A 17,999-nucleotide genomic window follows, 5' to 3' on the forward strand; every position below is an offset into this window, starting at 1 on the left:
TGTACTTGCTTTATGTATAGCGTGGAGATAGCTGAACACAGCATAGTAAGGCTTGCAATTTTCCTAACTGATCAAGGCAAAGATGGCAATTGATTTTCTTGGATAAAAGATGTTAATACTTAATCACCATGGCATGTTTTCAAGTAACGAAATTACTATAAAAACTGACATTCAAAAGGCCCAAAGGCCAACTACAGGGACATATAACTCACCTACTCCTATGCTTCAATTATTCCCAAAGACCAACACTGTTTTCTAAAAATATCAATTTGAAGAACATCCTGACAAGGATCCACAGAAAGGAGACATACAACCAAGATAGCGAGTAAATAAATTATTCCTTTATTTCAGCAAGTATATATCTTTATTAAAAAGAAATGCTATCTTTTGCTTTAGGCATTCCATGAAACATTTAAAATATTGTTATAAAACAGTCTACTTCTAAAAAAGCTCCTCTTCACCCAACACTTAATGCACATTCTAACCAACTGGCTACTGTGCATCATGATACCATCCCACTAGCATCCTCCCTCTCGTGCTAAATAAACAAAAACACCAAATGCAGCTCACCTTGAAGTAGGAAAATTTGGGAGTGCCAAGCTCTCTCAGATAATGTTCTGTCTTCTGACTAGTTTCTCATATTTGAATGAGAATATTCCAGCTTGTATACCTTCACTGAATGTTACTGCACCCTAAAGTGACAACTTTCAGGTTAATGAATGCCCTCCTATTCAGAGGTTTTAGAATCATAAGGAGCACTTTGCATTTTAACCAATGCCTTGCAGGACACTGATGTAAATCTGAAAGCATAGTGTCACATGCTCCTGGATTCATGTCTTCTACTGCATGAGGTTCAAAAATCTCTGTAATAAGTTGGACAGTTCATCACCCTCAGGCTCAGACTATGCATTTACTTGTGAAGTATGCAAAAGAGAACTTTTTTTTTTTACTTGCCACATCTGTTCCTCGTGTGTATTTAGAGTAATATCCTGACATTCTCATGATTCTTTTCATTTTTTTTTCTTACTTTATTCTTGTTAGGCGAAGTGCTAACAACAAAAAAAATAATAATAAATTACCAGTTAATAGTTGACTATTGATAATTAAGCCCAGCTGATGACTCCCTATTTCAAAAGAAGAACATTTCTGTCAAATTCAGACTATTGTGATTCTTTGCAGCATGTATTTATTTCTGCATCAAAACAAACGATCACCATAATTTCAGATGTTGTCATTAACAGCCTAATGGGCTTGGTAAAAGGACACTACGAGATCCAAAATGTTCTGTGGGATTTACAAATTACTTGTAAGCTTGCCTTCTTTCCTAAGCCCCATCAAAACTTTAGTCTAGATGCACACTAACAAGCAGAGTATAATACAAAAATAGTGACAGACCAGCACTTGATTTCAAGGTTATAAACTTGTCCACACATAACTGAGAACTCAGTCTTATATCTGTACTGTAAATACTCATAGTGATGCAAGAAAAGAAGAAAACCAAACAAAAACAAAAGCAATCCAAGTCCCAGATAGTGTTCAGAGTTAAGCACTATTATCTTTCAAAGCAATTTTTGTCAAATTAACAAGGAAGAATCAACTTGAATCCTTGTGACATCACTTTATACCATTTCCCCAGTTGAACTGAATTTATAATGCCCACTTACTAAACCACTGAAAAGGAAAAGAAAAAAAGGAATTGCAATCAAAAGGTGTTTCCATTAATAAAAAATACTAAGTAAAAGAAGAAATACTGAAACATGCAAAAATATTTCATAATCTTTTAAAATTTTGTTTTAACTTAACATTTATTGCCTTGAATACCTTACTGATTCGAGTAAGATAGGCACCTCAAATTGATGCATGAAAAGAGAGGATAGTTTATCAAAATATACATTTGTTCCTCCACTTCATAAGGATGTTGTACTTTAGTTGTATGTATACCAACAAACTACATAGTACCTTGTAGGAATAAATCTAGTAATTCTGTGAAGACAGTGGAATCTTAGAAACACTGTAACATCATTAAAACAGTGAAATACTACGAAAAGAGAAGTGAGAAAAAATACAGTTTTCTGAAATATGTAAGGACGTCTGACAATACATAAGATCCTTGCTAAAATCCATAAAATAACCCCCTTATTCGCTGTTGCCTATCTTCTGAATACTACATTTTATTCATCCACAAACAGGCAGCAGAAGTCATTGTCTGAGGTCCTCTGTCTGAAGAAATATGAGAGTAAAGCAGTCCTTGCAATTTTTTTTTAAGGCAAAATGGATAGAGTTCTACCTAGAATTTGAAATACATAGTTACCTGTTCTGTTACCTGTAACGAAAAGGCACATGGCAGGAGAACATATCCTACCACATCTGCAGGAGAAAAATTAATTGCTCAACATTTCTGGAGACAAATCTCTAACCCTTATTCAGGCTGACTAAATAAGGACGAGAAAAAGAATTCACATCAATAGTTTTGTACCCTTTGAACGTGACGTACTGTTCACACCCCCATGTCAGGCCAGAGAACTGGAAATGTGTGGGAGGCACGGAGGATCTGGAGGCACAGCTCTATGTCCAGATTGCTATATGAATCTTCTTTTGAAAGAGTGGTTCTTTCCTGATCAGAACAAATAGCCAATGCAAAGAAAACTGGATTTTCTGAGGTGGGTTTTTTTTTTTACCTATAATGCTTATGAACCTCAAACTACCTTTACCTGCTTGGAAAGCAAAATGAAAAGAAAGAAGAGTGTGCTAAGCAACAGTGAGGATGAACTGCTTGTTATTCTCAAGCCCAGCAAAGTTCTCCAGGATCTTCCCTTAAGCATAGTTATCTTTAACTACAATTATTTGCCAATATACTTAGTTTTTAGCCACAGCTAAGGTATTTGCAGTCCTTACGTATATTTGGATAAAATATTTTTTCTAACATAATAATATATGACGCGCTTATATTGCAGCTTAAAAAGCATAAATCCTCTTCCCATTTAACTGAAAGAGCCATTTAAACCAGGTAAATGGCTTCTTTAGTTAGGTTAACTGTGGAGGTAGCCCTTATTTTGAATTCACATTCAACAAAAGGATCACTTTAGAAGGAGGGTTGCTGTGAAGATATATCTACATAGACTGGCTGAAGCTGTGCTGTACTTGTTCCAGCACTACTGCAGACAAGGGTTAGGATATGAGCTGATATCACAACCAGTTACGAGTACTGAACACCGTGGGAAGCTCCTAAGGCTAAATATATGCTTGAAAACTTTTAAATATAGTGTTACTGCATTCATATTGAAAGAGTATATATAGAGGGACTTCATCCCTTTATGGTCCCACATGATGCTAAGAGCTTGGCAGCTGGTCTGGAGCCTTGGTCCCTGCAGGATCTGGACCCTGAGGTCAGCTATTGCACTGGAGCATCAGGCCTACTCTGATACCAAACCAGAAGAAAACACAGCACAATAGGGAAGTTTTCCTCTGCATCAGGAAAAAGCTAGCATTTTCTGAAGATCTGCACTCTCAATATGCAATAAGCATTTTATTTTTTTTTAAAACTTTAGTGTCTGCCAAGACAGCATTTGCCAAACCTCAGGCAAACCTCCTTTTTGTAAGTGAAGAGTAGGTGTGTGCTGTCCTGCCACTGCCGAGCCCCAGCTCCCGCAACATGGATGTCTGCAGAAACCCCTTTTCTGCAGGTGTTGCTGATAAAGCAAGGTGCCTGCTGGGAAAAGGAACTGCTTTTGGCAAACATGAGACACCATCCTCTGAACAGAGAGCAGAGTACTGAGAAGAAGGGCTCAGCATGCACACAGCCATTCAGAGGTATGTAAGCGTATCTAGATATTTTAAGCAGAAGGGTGGAATAGAAGATTAGCTCTGTGATATTTCTAATATAGGGTGAGTTACAATATTAGAAAATGCCACGGGCAGAAGGTAGACTGGATATTCAGAGAAAAAATAAATTTGTGTGATCAGCAGTCACAGAGCCTTCAAGTCAGCTGGTAGAGATTTTCAATTTCTCTGCAAGTTTGGGATGTAAATATTTGCCTATAAATGCTCTACTTCGCTATCTATTAACACAATATCAAAATCTTACCTAGCACTAGTGTAGTACTGTACATGCATGTCATAAGGTAACATAAAATTGTCTTATAGTCAGTTCTTCTCATCAATCTTTTGTGTAAGAAGATACACTCATAGCTACACAAAGAAACGTGCATGTTTCAGAGATTTCTAATCAAATAGGCATTTTCTATACTCCCAAAATAATCCTCTCCTGCAGTGATCTCCAAAACTTAATGACTGCACTGAGCCTTAGGATGACCACAGAGACGTACTGAGGCACGTGTGGAGCTAGTGAGGGCTGAAGTCCCTTGTCCATGTGATTCTGTAAAGCCCTCCCACCGCCTTCTTTCCTTTTCTTCCCTTCCCCTAGGGCAAGGTTCATTTTCAGGGCTGCCTCTGAGGGTACCTGGTGCCTGTCCTCCACCAGCATGTGTTGAGGGAAGTGATCTGCATCACTGCCCTGTGCTTCCTAAGTATCTGCATAATGGTGTGCCTGCTTCCTGGGGTGCTCAGCAGTGTCGTAGGAACGAAACACTGGCAGCGTCATTCTGAATGAGGGAAAGGCCCTAAATGACTTTGTCAGAATCTAACACTAAAAATGTGTCATAAACATATGCTGCCATGAAAAACAGAGAAACGTTCTTCTAATTATCATAGTTGTAAAACACTAAGAGACCACAGGGAAATAACACTTTCTCTATATATCTGTGCCTTGATATATTTTTCTTCACTGCACCAAACAATAACAGTGTTTGTTTGGCATCCAGAGTACAAAACAATAAAAAGAAAGGTCACCTTTAAAATTTTCATTGCATGACTGTAAATCACTGTATATTTGCTAAACACCTAGCTTTAATCATGTAAATCCTTCTACAGAGAGTTTCTTGAAGATTTTCATAAAGGCTTTCAGTCAAGTAAGGGGAGACCAACTTCCAGCAGGATTCTGTGATCAAGAATAGAACAATATGCTTCACATTGACTAATCAATACAGAAAGACTGTGAAGCTACATCTAAATAAATTCTTAAGTCTCATCCACTGCTAGTAGAAATCTAAACAAAAGAAGGTAAGTGTTTTTTTTTCTGTTTTTCATGTTTTTGCTTAAATGTTATATAAAGAATCGATCCACCTTAATATATAAAAAAAATCCTTTTGATTTATATGAGTGTATATATATACACACACAGATCTTGAAGTCTTATATATTGACTAAGTATGCAGAAATATGCAGAACCATTGTTCTTAAGAATATTTATCAAGAATCATTAAGAGGAAAAAAACACGCTATTTTTTTTCTCCTTTCCGAAAAACAGTTTATAGATAAATGTCACCATTTTAATGTTTTGTGGGCAGCTGCATACATCTACTAATATTTGGCATATGAGCTATATATATATCTACTAATAAACGGACTTGCAAGTTTATGTGTAAGAAGATACCAGGATATGCCAACACTGAAAAAGATGGAAATTTGTTATCCTTTCTCCCCTAGAGACCAAAAAATCTGTAAAGTCCCTCTTTATTAGCTGGAGATTCACATAAACAGAGAGGCCTTGAAGAAAATATGAACACTTCTTTAATGTCTCCAATTCTTTTTGAGAGTGAGTCACAGAGAGAGAGCGCCATTTTGCAAAGAAATGGTACTTCTGTGCCACTGTTATCAGGGCAGAAGTTCAGAAGGTAGAACAGTACTAAGCAATAGATTCCACATCTGTTAACACAACTCTCAATGCATGACTAAGATTTTATGTGATTAAAAATTATCACTTGCTGGGGGAAGGGGATATCTGAAGTTAAGTTGTGTGCAACAATGTACAATATTTTCTCCATGCTTACAAGTATTGTTTTCATCTGTTGCTAAAATATATTTTCTCTTGATTTGAGGAACATAAGCTTTTTCTACTAATTCTTTTCCTACTATTCTTGTATCAGAGTTGTAGATATGAGTAGACCTAGAAATTGTCACACAACAGGACATCTTACCAATAATTAAAAAAAAAAAAAAGGCTATCTCCTAAATCTCTGTACAAAAAAGAGAATCCATTCCAATTTTGATACATCTACAATTATCATAAGATATTAACAGTTGTTTTACATTTGACCCCTGTGAAAACATTCTGCCAGCCTCTCACAGTCAAATCACAGGATAATGATTCACAACTCCATTAAAAAAAGGCTAAGGATTCAGCTAGGGAAATGAGAATATATTTTATCTTATCTTGAAAAACAATTTCTTAAGTCAATCCTAAAGTCTGATTTCTTGCTAGCAAAGAGAAGGATACCACTGGGAAGCAAATTTTCCATCTGTCAGTTTTCTAATCTCCAGCTCAAACAGCACTGAAAACAACACATCTTCAAAAAAAAAAAAAAAGACCTTTTTCTTATTTCTTACTTGTAGGATATGAAGGAAGATTGACAACATCTAGCTCAAAAATACTCATACAATGCAGAAGCCAAATGGAACGGGCTTTCACAAGATGCCTCATTAAAAAATATCAGTAGTTTTACATGCACAACATTTCATTTGTTCATATTTTGCAAACATACATTTTTGCTTGCAAAAACTTGGAAATGCTAGAATCAGAAATGCACACATGAGGCACTTACCATTTTATACGCAAGCATGTTTTGCATAATATTATTTTTTTTATTTGTTACAAGTTTTAGTGAAAAAAGAAGCTACATGTACAAAAAGTGTAATTCTATACTTTTCAAACATAATTTTCAAGGTATATAATGCAGGATGAATGCAGCTACTGCTGTGTGATACTAGCCAAAGCAAACACTTGCAATATGCACAACAGTATCACAAGTGAAATGCTTCATTTTCTCAGGTATGTACTGGAAACAAGTGAACACTTTCAAGGCAGTTTACTTGCTACCTTGAATATCCGCTAAGACATCTTTCCTTTTAAATCTCCATGCAGATTACCTCTAGCAGCTTATGTTCTGCATCAGATTTCCCCTAATGCAAACGTGCAAAAGTTCTGCAGCCAAAACATTACGCTTCAAAACCAGAAAATCATAAGTTCAAAATCACAAATATGGAGACTGTAGATATATCCATTTTTTGAAGAACTTACATCACCTTAGACATTAAGTAGAACTGCCAGAAGATAGAAGATCTAACAGGTACATTTCCACTAAGCTGGGCATAAACCTGAGGTAAGTTTCTGAAAAACTGCTGAAATACTGCTGTGCTTTCAAAATTGGAAATTTGAAGGTGTGATTCCAGAAGTATATTGACAATGTTAAAACCCAAAATTCAAAATAGAGAGAGGGAGAGTCCTTTCTCATATAAATGCTACAGTTTTTCATCACAGGAGTCTAGAAATTAATATGTGTTTCTGCTGAATCTTTGTCAATCTTCAGCCTTCTTGCATTTAGGTTTTAATTTCTTGTGTTTGGAGTAAGAGTGCCCAAAGTACAGCCCAGCATGCAGAACAGAAAAGGGAAGGTTAGAGGCATCATGGGCTGGATTTAAAGCATGATAAATTTCCACACGCAGTAGGGAGGCCTCAAGGACTCCTAGAAGGCCAGAAGGCATGATGACTCCTGGCAGAGCAGAGCAGGGGCTGGAGATCACCAGCCTTGCAGATTCCATCCCTACAGTGTTCACTTCAACTTCCTACAATGATTAAAGCCAGTCTGGAGCACAAGAACAGGTGGTGTGCTAATGGATATAACATTTCTTGATGGGTGATGTGGCTGGAGGACAAAGGAGTGCCCTGTAGCCAAGATACATGCCTCACTACTAACAGAAAAGAAAGGCGTGGTTTTTCCCTGACAATTCTGGTTCATTCATGTGTTTTCTTCATATTTATAGAGGAATATATTTACACTGGGCACACAGTACTAAACTAAAGGGTCTTTGTTCAGTGCTATTATCACAATTAGCCTGAAACAGAGAATCCAGATCTGAAGCATGTAAACTCATTACAAATAGGATTCTTCGGGTCTGTTTTCCTTGTTACTAGAATCATGTGCATAAAATCCTACTGACTAGGTTTTTACTCAGGCCATGTCAAAATATCAGTGATAAACTACTAACACTACTGCAACTTGACTGATAGAAGCAGAATGCAAAATAAAAAAAAGAAACAAAACAAAAAAAACTGCATTAATTTTTCTGTAAGAAAGGATGATAAATCTAGCATCAATCAGAAAGGAAACTAAAAATTCTTGCTGTAATGTTAATGTTCTTAAAAATGAATAAAAAGGTAAAATGAAAATTGTAAATTTGGTAGTAAATTTGACTTTATGTCTATTTAAAGGAGTAAGAGGAAACAATAAATCCTCTTCTGTTTTTTTCTTATGGTACACATAGTATCTTTCAAACAGGTGAACAAAGACTACCACCATAAAGCCATGAAGTATTTATATTTTACTCCTGCTTTAGGCCAGCAGCAAATCCAATTCTTATTGAAAAAGATGGGAAGAAAGGCCATGTATGTCACAGTTTCCACCACGTTAGCTCCATGTAAGGCTGTGCTTCACAGACTGGGTTAACCACTAAAGAACAAAGCGATGTTGTAAACTCTGTACCTACTTGCAGAGGACTGCTGAAATCATATCAGCCCTGCACACATGCTGAAGGGAATATGACAGTGAAGTACAAAAAAATGCAGTAAATTCATATCACTCAGTAATTCTGCTCATCCTTAAGCACATATTAAACTTTCAGCATATAGGAGTAACTATTTCAATGAGAATATTCCTTTAAGAAGTGACATGCTGGAACACATGCAGAACTGAAGCCTTCATTTCATGATGTATTTGAACAGCTTCACCAAAATGTCTGTTTTCTTCATTAGATGTAAATCACTGTTAACCCCTCCCAAGACATGAAAGTATTAAAATACTATAGAAATAATAATGTTAAAGAATAATACCTAGGCATTACACTCTACTACATTATTATCTTAATAATCTAATTTTCTTTTCACTGAAATACTATTTGCAAGGCTTGTGGTGCTTCTTTAAGATGAAGTCCTTTTCCCTTCTTCTCTGTTAGATATTACCTTCGTAACTCCTTTTTTTAACGTGAGATTTAGCCAAGTCTTTTCTATGCCACTATCTTGTTTTTAAGGTTCTTTCAGAGATACTGAATACATAATTTTGACATTATGTTTCAGTGTTTTCGCTTTATTTAGTTTTGAACTCCTGAAAGATAGAATTTTAAACTCATCAGCACAGTATTACTGCAAAGCCTAAATGTGAGTTATCTAAAGGGAGATGTATACTTGGCTCAACTAAAACCCAGAACACCTATGCCATTACCCAGTTAAAATCATCAGTAGATATTTATCATTGGAAAGAAACATATTTCCTTGAAACATTCAACTGTTCTTACATTTCAGAAGTTTACACTTTTTATTATATGTATTTGACTCTTTGACAACATGAACATTTAAAATCACTCTCTGTCAGTCTCACTATGGAAAAACAATAAGTTTTTCAAAGACTTCCATAATTACAAACTATTTTCTTTTTTCCATTAATCAATAATTTCTTAAACTGTTGAATGGTACTCTTAAGTAAAGTATCAGTACCTCACCACATTATGTCCCTGGTTTTGGCTAAGGCCGAAGTCTGATTTACACAAATGATTTCTTTTTTTTCTGTGAAGAATTTTTCCAATTAAAATAATGTATAAAAATTCAATACAAAATCCACAGGGAAAAATAAAAAAAATAGAGAAAGTAGCCAGTAGCTCAATGGCAGAAAATAATTCTATTGCAGCAGATCATGGAAATCAGAACATTGTTCCTGTTTACCATAACCTTACACTCCTTTTTAAGAATTACCATTAGACTGCCCATTTACAAAATGGCTAAGCAAAAAAATGAATGATCACAACCAGAAAATGGTTAGCAACTATTAAGTTGCTGACCACTGTAGGCTTGGAAAACAGAAACTTACGAAAAGAGTGTCATAAAAGTGTTACATTTGTCATACACTGCATATAGATGCTTACCTCTCTTACTTCAAGAGATTCCAATATGACTTCCAGCTTCCCAGCACTGATCATTTACCCTGTCCCATAGATAATTTTCAATGAAAATGTAATCCAATGCACATTTGCACAAAAAAAAAAAAAAAAAAAAAAAAAAAAAAAAAGATAAAAGCTTTGCTGGTTAACAACAAATCTAATTTTTGTCTCACTTAACTAATGGCATATGGAATGTTCTGCAAAGGATATGGTACTAACTAACATGGTATGAGTCCCCCAGATAGTCAATATAGCCATGGAAGCCATCCAAGGAATGCTTCCCTTCAGTGTACATTATCTATGTATTGATTTGATGGTCTGAATGCATAAAAGCTTGGGAACTAACAGTGTTTAATGATGCAGGAACTGCACTTCTATTCTTATCTATATGAATGCTGCATTTGCTGAGGAAAACTCTGAGATACTTAATGAACAGACAAATTATGGCTTAATGAGAATGAGTTTATTTTCATTTCTTCATTAACCATTGATATTATGGCAGAGAGCACAAAATTAAAAATATCTCCCTGTTTTAATAGAAACAATATTTCATTAAAAAAAGTAGATTCTGTAAATTCTAATGACAGGAAAAAATACCAGTAGTGTAAGTTGTATAAAGTGCTAACAATTTATTTTGAAATTCTAATATTCATAATATGTAGAAATACACTTTCATATATTTGAAATCAGCTGCATGAATTAAAGTTCTTGTTCTAGTACCAGTATTAGATATAGGTTGCTGGTTAACTTTAAATGAAAGTTCACTCATATATAATTTTAATTTTCTTTTCTACTCAAAGCATACATAAATTCAACATAGAAAATGAGTAATGTGTTTGATTTCAGGTAAAACAAACAGCAGCAGAGAATTCTCATGATGACTGTCTGCCTACTTACAATGTCCAAAGCAAAGTAAATAAAAAAGCTGAGTTTCCTGAGCTAACTGGAGAGCGTTAAACAATCTTCTGCCAATTAGAGTATTTCTTGTGCAGAACGGTCTTCACACAGTTACATCTCGCATTAGTGAGACATTTTTATCAAGATGCTTTCAAACAGTAAGAGAGCAGCAATTTATATCCTGAAGGATAGCAATGACTCTCTTTTCCTTTTGTAGCCCCAGTAAATGTCAGAATAGTCAGAAAGTGCTATTTCAGATGACCAGTGCTCTGAATTGGCCAACTTATTTCATCTACCATCGCTTGCAAAACTTACCACCTGCAGAAAGGCACGAAAGCTGCTTCCCAGTGTCCCAAGAGTTAAATATGCACTCTGCTTTTGATAATGAGACTTGAGAAACATTAAGAGTTAAGTAACAAGGCTGTAACTCGGTTTTAAAGCAACCTGATACAAAGTCACGTTTTGTATCACAAACACAACTTCTGCACCCAAAATAAGGGGAGATTTAAAACAGGTCTGTAATCTTATTAACAGTCTGCCACATAACAGTTTAACACTTAAGATACAAAAGCCTCTCAGCAAAAAAGGGTGAGCGAAGAATTGTAGACAATAATGTTATTTTTACACTCAGTGCGCACTGTGCTGGAAGGCATAACCAGTATCTTACCTGACTGCAAAAAAACACTGCAGATACATACCCTTTTCTCAAAGGCTCTAATTTAACAGGTCATTTCAAGATACTTTCAAAGCATACCAAAATATTACCCTGGAAACTTGTGATTTGCTGCTCCTGACATGCAGAATCAGTGAACTGAAAAGTTCAATAACATTTAAAGTGGCTGAGTTCTCATTATGTAAAACAAGCATTTTCCTGCTCTACCCACAACAGTATTTCTACTTGTGGAACATGATACGAATTATGCTCTGTGCCTTATACCTCCACTTTAAAAGCACACATGCCTTTAAAGGTATTATCAAACTGACATATTATACAAGATAGACAGTTCTTCATACATCAGGGTGTCTTTCTTTCCTACTAGAGATTGCACCATACATGTCGGAAGCCTATGCATCCAAGATATATACAGTATGCTAGATAACACTGAAAACCTAAATTAGGAAGATAGGTGGGAACAACAAACACAATAGTAAGAAAAATAGCTTTTCACTTAAAAGCAATATTTTTACCCAGCTGCAGAATGTTATCTGACAAGAAGTGTATTTGCAGGTTTGCTCTGATATAAGTAATTAACACTGCTTTCCAACACTGCCTTTCTGCATTTACATGCCATGCATTATGCACAAAAAAGGAGCATACAAATAGAGATCCTTTCAGCCTGTCTAGCCTGCCATCAAAACCAGCAGAGAATTTTTCATTGATAAAAAAAGAGAATGGAAGAAATCAGACCAACCTTCGCAGTGTACGTCACACCAGGTCCCAGGATCTTCTCACTCAAGTGCAGCCATCCTCGAGAGGGTTTATCAACAAAGCTGCTCCTTTGATTGCAGTCTTCATCTCCCAGGTGCATTTCCTCTGACTGTGTTTTTTTCCCCATACTCATCTTGCTCACATCCTGCTGCGAACACGAAGTGGCAGAGACAAGGTTACATGCGTTGTCAGAAGCTTGTGCTGCTGAGCTAGAAGCACTCGAGCTTCCCTGTAACTTGGAGACTGCAGGCTCCTTTACCGGAGAGGACAGGTTTTTGATACCCAAAAGGCTGCCTGTGTTAGAGAATTTCAAGTGGGACACTTTATGGATGAGGGTACATAGGATGGTGGGTCCATCTTCTTGGTCCTTGTGGAGAACCTGTGGAGTGACCAGGTGTGAAGGTGCTGCTGAAGCCGTAGCAACTGCTGAGACCTTGCTGTTCACGGACAAATTGTGAAAAAGATCATCAATTGATGTCACTGAATCATTCCTGAAGCGGTTATACTTGGTACGTTGAAGCATGCCCTTCTATCTAATTTCCTGCATATGTTCTGGCAAAACTGATGCTAATGCAGGACGTACTTGTGCTAACATAGCAGGCGATTCATGGCAACACAGACAGATAACAAGATTTTGGGGTAAAAAAGCAAAGAATGTGAGGAAGAACAACAAAAAAAGTATTTTTAAGATTTTTTTTGTGGTTCCACTTTAAGGTTAGGTGAAGTAACAGTTTTCTATGACAGAGATCCCAGTCCTGCTTAGAGCTGCAAACTCGCTCACAGCAAAAGCATGACTCACACAAATGAGAAGGACCCTTTCCAACAAAAGGCTCAGTGAGCACTGCAAATCACTTCCTGTAGCAAAAAAAAAAAAAAAAAAAAAAATCCACCCACTTACAGCACACCAGCACCAATCAATTCTCAAGTTTCCTTATCCTATCTTCTCAGATATTTCCTTCTAACATTTAATTCCTCCCCCAATCATCCCTTTTCATACCAAAGGCAATTACCTTTAAAAAGGAATTAACAGCCTTTATAAAACACCACACTTTATTCTTCTCTTTAAATGTTCCTTCACCTCAAATATTTGTGACTCTATAAAGAAGACACAATTGGATAGCAAATACCTGGATAATGTATACACATATATATTCTCCTCTTCCCCCTCCAGCAAAACACAGATATCTTGAAGGTTTTCAGAATACCTTTAAGCATTTAAAAAACAGATGATAGAAATAAATTTAAAAATTTCCTTCACAAAAGTAGCCTAGCAGATTTTACAAGCTTTTGTGTCAGTGCTGTTTCTCACAGTAATTGTTATATACAATTTTTTTTTTTTTTTTTTTTTTTACAGAGAAAGCAATCTCTATCCCCTGCTACCCCACAGCAACCTTATGTTTTAATGCAGGATTATATAGTGTACCTATGTGTGAAGTGAGTATTTTTCTGATGTCCGACAACAAGCATAAGAGATGCTTTTTCTTTCACCACTGATATTCACTCCAAAGAAAAATGTGAAATAGATCTTCCATTCCCTAGATTATTTGCTGTAATTCTGAAAAACTGAGAAGTGTTAGGGGAATAGTCCATGTATCATCTTGCTGACATCCTGCAGTGAAGAATAAAAGAATACACCAGTTCTTATTAAGCATAAATATCAGCCACAAGCATTTGATCTGGGGAGGAGAAAAACACAAAGAAAACAGATACTTCATTTCTCTCTTTTTTTCTTTTTAAATGCAAAGTGTATACGGCATTGTGAAATACAATGCCCATCACAAGCCACATGGCTCTTTCCTATAAATTGATCTTTTTTGCAAAATATCTTTCAGACATAGGACAATACAGTACATAGCATTCCTTCTTTAAACAGTTGAATAACTACAGAAAATTTTAAAGGAAAAATCAGGGTTTTTTTTCCCTCTCCCTTAACTAAAGGCTGCAGTATTTGAATACACCAAAACAGTGTAAATACAGGTACTTAATTGGTATATTTATGCAATTAAATTAAATCAGCACCTCTTATCCCCACAGTGATGAATAATGGTAGTGTCAGTGTTTCTAGTGATCAGTGGAATAGCTTCTCACCATCAGACTGCTAACCTGCTACAGCATCCACACAGCATTCATTCCTCTCTTCATCCTCCTAGCATAGCAACAGCAAATATGCATACCATGACCTATTTTTATTTGTCTCTACTGCCCAGAAAACCCTATCACTCCCAAATGGATCTCTTCATTAGAAGTGGCTAGTGAAACTGCAAAATGTGAATGAGATGCAGAGTGTGTGCATGGAAGAGCTGGCTATCATCCTCACATTTCTGTGAATGAAGCAAGGCCTTGCAGCCACTACCAGGCAATCCCTTGGGTGCTCACCAGCCCAGCCAATACCAGCCAGCTTTGATGACTCATTCAGCAAAGGCTTGCTAAATAGTGGAAGATCCCATTCCAAGCACAGGTGGCATCTTTTCCACAGCAGCATGAGAAAATAAAGCTTGTGCCAGAGTGGGTGATAGCACATTATAAAGCCCCTGTAGGGGAAAGGGTGTTGCAGGAGAAATGCCAGGGGTGTCTGGGTTATGGTGGCAGGGGAGTGAAAATAGGGAGCCAGGGCTGGGTTCTTTCCCAAGCTGTTGGTTCGGCTGATTCATTTGCATCCCGAGTGGGAACATGAATGTGCACATTTTGTTTGATGTTTAACTGCTTTGCCTGAGTGCCAGCAGATTCACAGATTTTACAGGTCTTCATTCATAAGTCTCTAAAGAAAAAAAGAACCTGCATGAAAAGAAAAAATAAAATAATAGCAGATATTTACTTGCACTATTAGCACAGTACATATTTAAAAATGTTATGATCATCAGGCCAGTGAGAGAAGCAGAGAATGCAAATCTGACATTGTCACAGAAATGCTATCTAGATCTCTGAGGGACTCTGAGCTCTCCTGGAAATATGACATTTAATGCTGTCATGGAACAGAGGAGTAGTAGACACTGACTCCCCAAGGGCTTGAAATCTGGTCTGATGGGAACTGGTTTCCTTTGAAAATCTGTCCCAAAACTAGAAGTAATGAACATCTGATAATTTAGTCTACAGTAGTTCTTGGGACTGTAGAATGTAGAAAATTTTGCCCTGCAGGCAGCATGCCCAAATCTTACTCCAGAAAATAATAAAATTAGGAGAACTGGTAGTGCCCTTAAAATGCAATTAAAATTAGAATTTAGTCACTTCTTCTGTATTGTCTGAACATTAGAAGGTGTCCTCTCACTACATGCCTGTAGTTTGCACACATACAATACCACATTAGCCTGCAATCACTGAGCTCATTATCATCATTATCAATGCACTTTTGACAGTAAGACATTCAATGCACTATTTCCTTCTAATCTATCTGCAGCCATGCTAGGTCAGCTAGTAGAGTGAATCCAAGTTAAAAAAAATGAGCCTTTTTGTTGTTCTTTTTGCAGGAATGTTCTTTTTGTCTGGAATGTGAACCAGACACCGGCACAGTGAGTAATAAATGGCCATGGAACAATGAGTCCATTGCTGACTCAGTAGTAAAATGGCAGGTGGAAGTTTAGTGTTGTTAAATGCAAAATAATACATAGCTCTAGCAGTATACACATAACGAGGGGGTGTATCCCCCTCTGACAAAGTACAGCATTTCTTAGGGACTACCGTTAATTTTGGCATCTCTGATTACTCCTTCTCGCTTTGAACTTATCTCCATTGGTTTTTCACATAAATGCAGACACTGTTTCACGTGTTCCTCCTTTTTCCCTTTCAGGTGGCTCTTAAGTGCTATTTTCCTTTTGTATCTTAATGACCTCTACAGCCTGTATTTCAGAAGAAGCAAAGTTTTATTACCCACAAAGGTAATAAAGGGGAGGGGGAAAAAAGATAATGGGGTTAAGATCAGAGAAAGGAAAAGGAGAAATTCCTTTTTTTTTTTTCCATCTTTGAGATGAGGTTTAAAGGGATTACACTGCTCCAAAATGCAAAGGCAGGAGGCACTGCTGATGCAGAAGATGTTGTGATTGTCACAAAGGGAAGCGTAGGCAGAACCAGAATGTTCCACCACGTTTTGGTAGAAGCTATCCTGAATGCAAAACACGTGACTTCCAGTAAGTGATCCACATTTAAAGAAATGTTAATCATTTCAGAATCAGCAAAAAAACCCTAGTACCACATTGTGGTAAATATGTACTGTAAGCAGCCATGTTGGGCGATGTTAAAATTGTGCAGAAAGGACATTTGCATTTCTGCCCAGTGGTGGAAAAAATGCTTTTGGACTAAATTTTTAAAATGATGAGCATGAGAAAGCCAGTGATTCTGAAGGAAATGTAATCCAAACTAATTTAGGGTTAGCTGTTACAAGAAACACTGAAAATGTCAAACAACTTTGAATACTGATGTTGCCATGAGTTTTGATTGCAACACACACAAAGTAGACATGAGGGCTATTTGCAGCTGACCTTCCTCTCTACAAAAAATCCTAAATAATCAACAGTATTATGTTGCAGCATTAAATCATCAGCATATAGGATGATATTTTTCTCCTTTTAATCTGGTAGGCACAAGGGTTAATGCTCTGTTTTTGGAAATCATCTTGCAGACTATTTAATATCACAAGTGATTGATTGCTCGCATTAAAACACAGCATTTCAACAGAAGAGTGGTTTCTAATGTTCTGCGAGAATACTTATTCTGTTGATTTCTTAACTGAGAGGGGAAAATACTAGCTTTTCTCCTATGAACCAGATATTTTCCATAAACCTCTAACCGTGTGTATTCATCAGCTTTATATACAGGAGACAAGCTCAGATGACATGGTTACAGACAAGCAAATAACATTACAAACAAGCTACAGAGCGTTATGATCTAAACTTCTTAAGAAGGTATGTAACTATTACAGGTGAAGAAATGATTCTACTTAATTTTGTTGTATCTATTCTGTTTGTACATACTTAATATATCACCATCTGTCTACCTCCCTGTCTCCAGCATACCTGCACACAGAGGTCAGTTACAAGCTCCTGTGATTTTAAGGGACACTTTCACTGAGCTGACAGGAATATCCAAAGGAAACAAAATTTCCAACAATGTCATTTAAAAGAGCCATGACTACTTCAAAACAGTCCTCAGGAGAAAAAGCATAATAAGCGCTCTGATCACTTTGTGTTTTTCACTTATTATCTGTTTGAGGCAGACCCCAGCTTCTGTGAGACTGTGCAAAAGAAAACAAAACAAAAACAACAAACTGAACAATCAAAAACAAAGCGCAAGGTCTGTTGCGAAGTCTGCAGTTCTGCTGTAGCAAAAAAATAGAAAAAAAAAAAAAAAAAAAAAGTGGTAACAACAAAAAAAACCCTCCAACCACTATTTTAAAAAATTCTAGTTGATTTATTTTAACAAAAACCTGCTGCAGACTGCCTTCATCTCCTTTTCTTTCTATCCTCTCATGCAATCAGTTTTGCTGTTTCTGTGGCAACCTTATTGCTAAGGGTTCAGTGTGTGAGTAAATTGGAACATTATCTGCGGTTGTGCAAGTTATTTCTCTGGAAAACCACATTGTTGGAAATATAACTGTTTATGACCAGTGATTACCATTCACTAAAGTTCAGCTTCTGCC

The 17,999-nt window shown here is 36.6% G+C and overlaps 1 protein-coding gene across 1 annotated transcript in view; it reads right to left on the minus strand.

Moving 5' to 3' along the window:
- The window catches only part of SHC3 (SHC adaptor protein 3), a 56,356-nt gene extending 43,216 nt beyond the window's left edge, over positions 1-13,140 (minus strand). Inside the window, exon 1 of the mRNA XM_021381393.1 lies at positions 12,354-13,140. Coding sequence (XP_021237068.1) covers positions 12,354-12,893 — 540 coding nt within the window. The 5' untranslated portion in view covers positions 12,894-13,140. The remainder of the gene's footprint in view (positions 1-12,353) is intronic.

This window comes from Numida meleagris, chromosome Z (assembly GCF_002078875.1).
Source record: "Numida meleagris isolate 19003 breed g44 Domestic line chromosome Z, NumMel1.0, whole genome shotgun sequence".
Lineage (NCBI taxonomy): Eukaryota > Metazoa > Chordata > Aves > Galliformes > Numididae > Numida > Numida meleagris.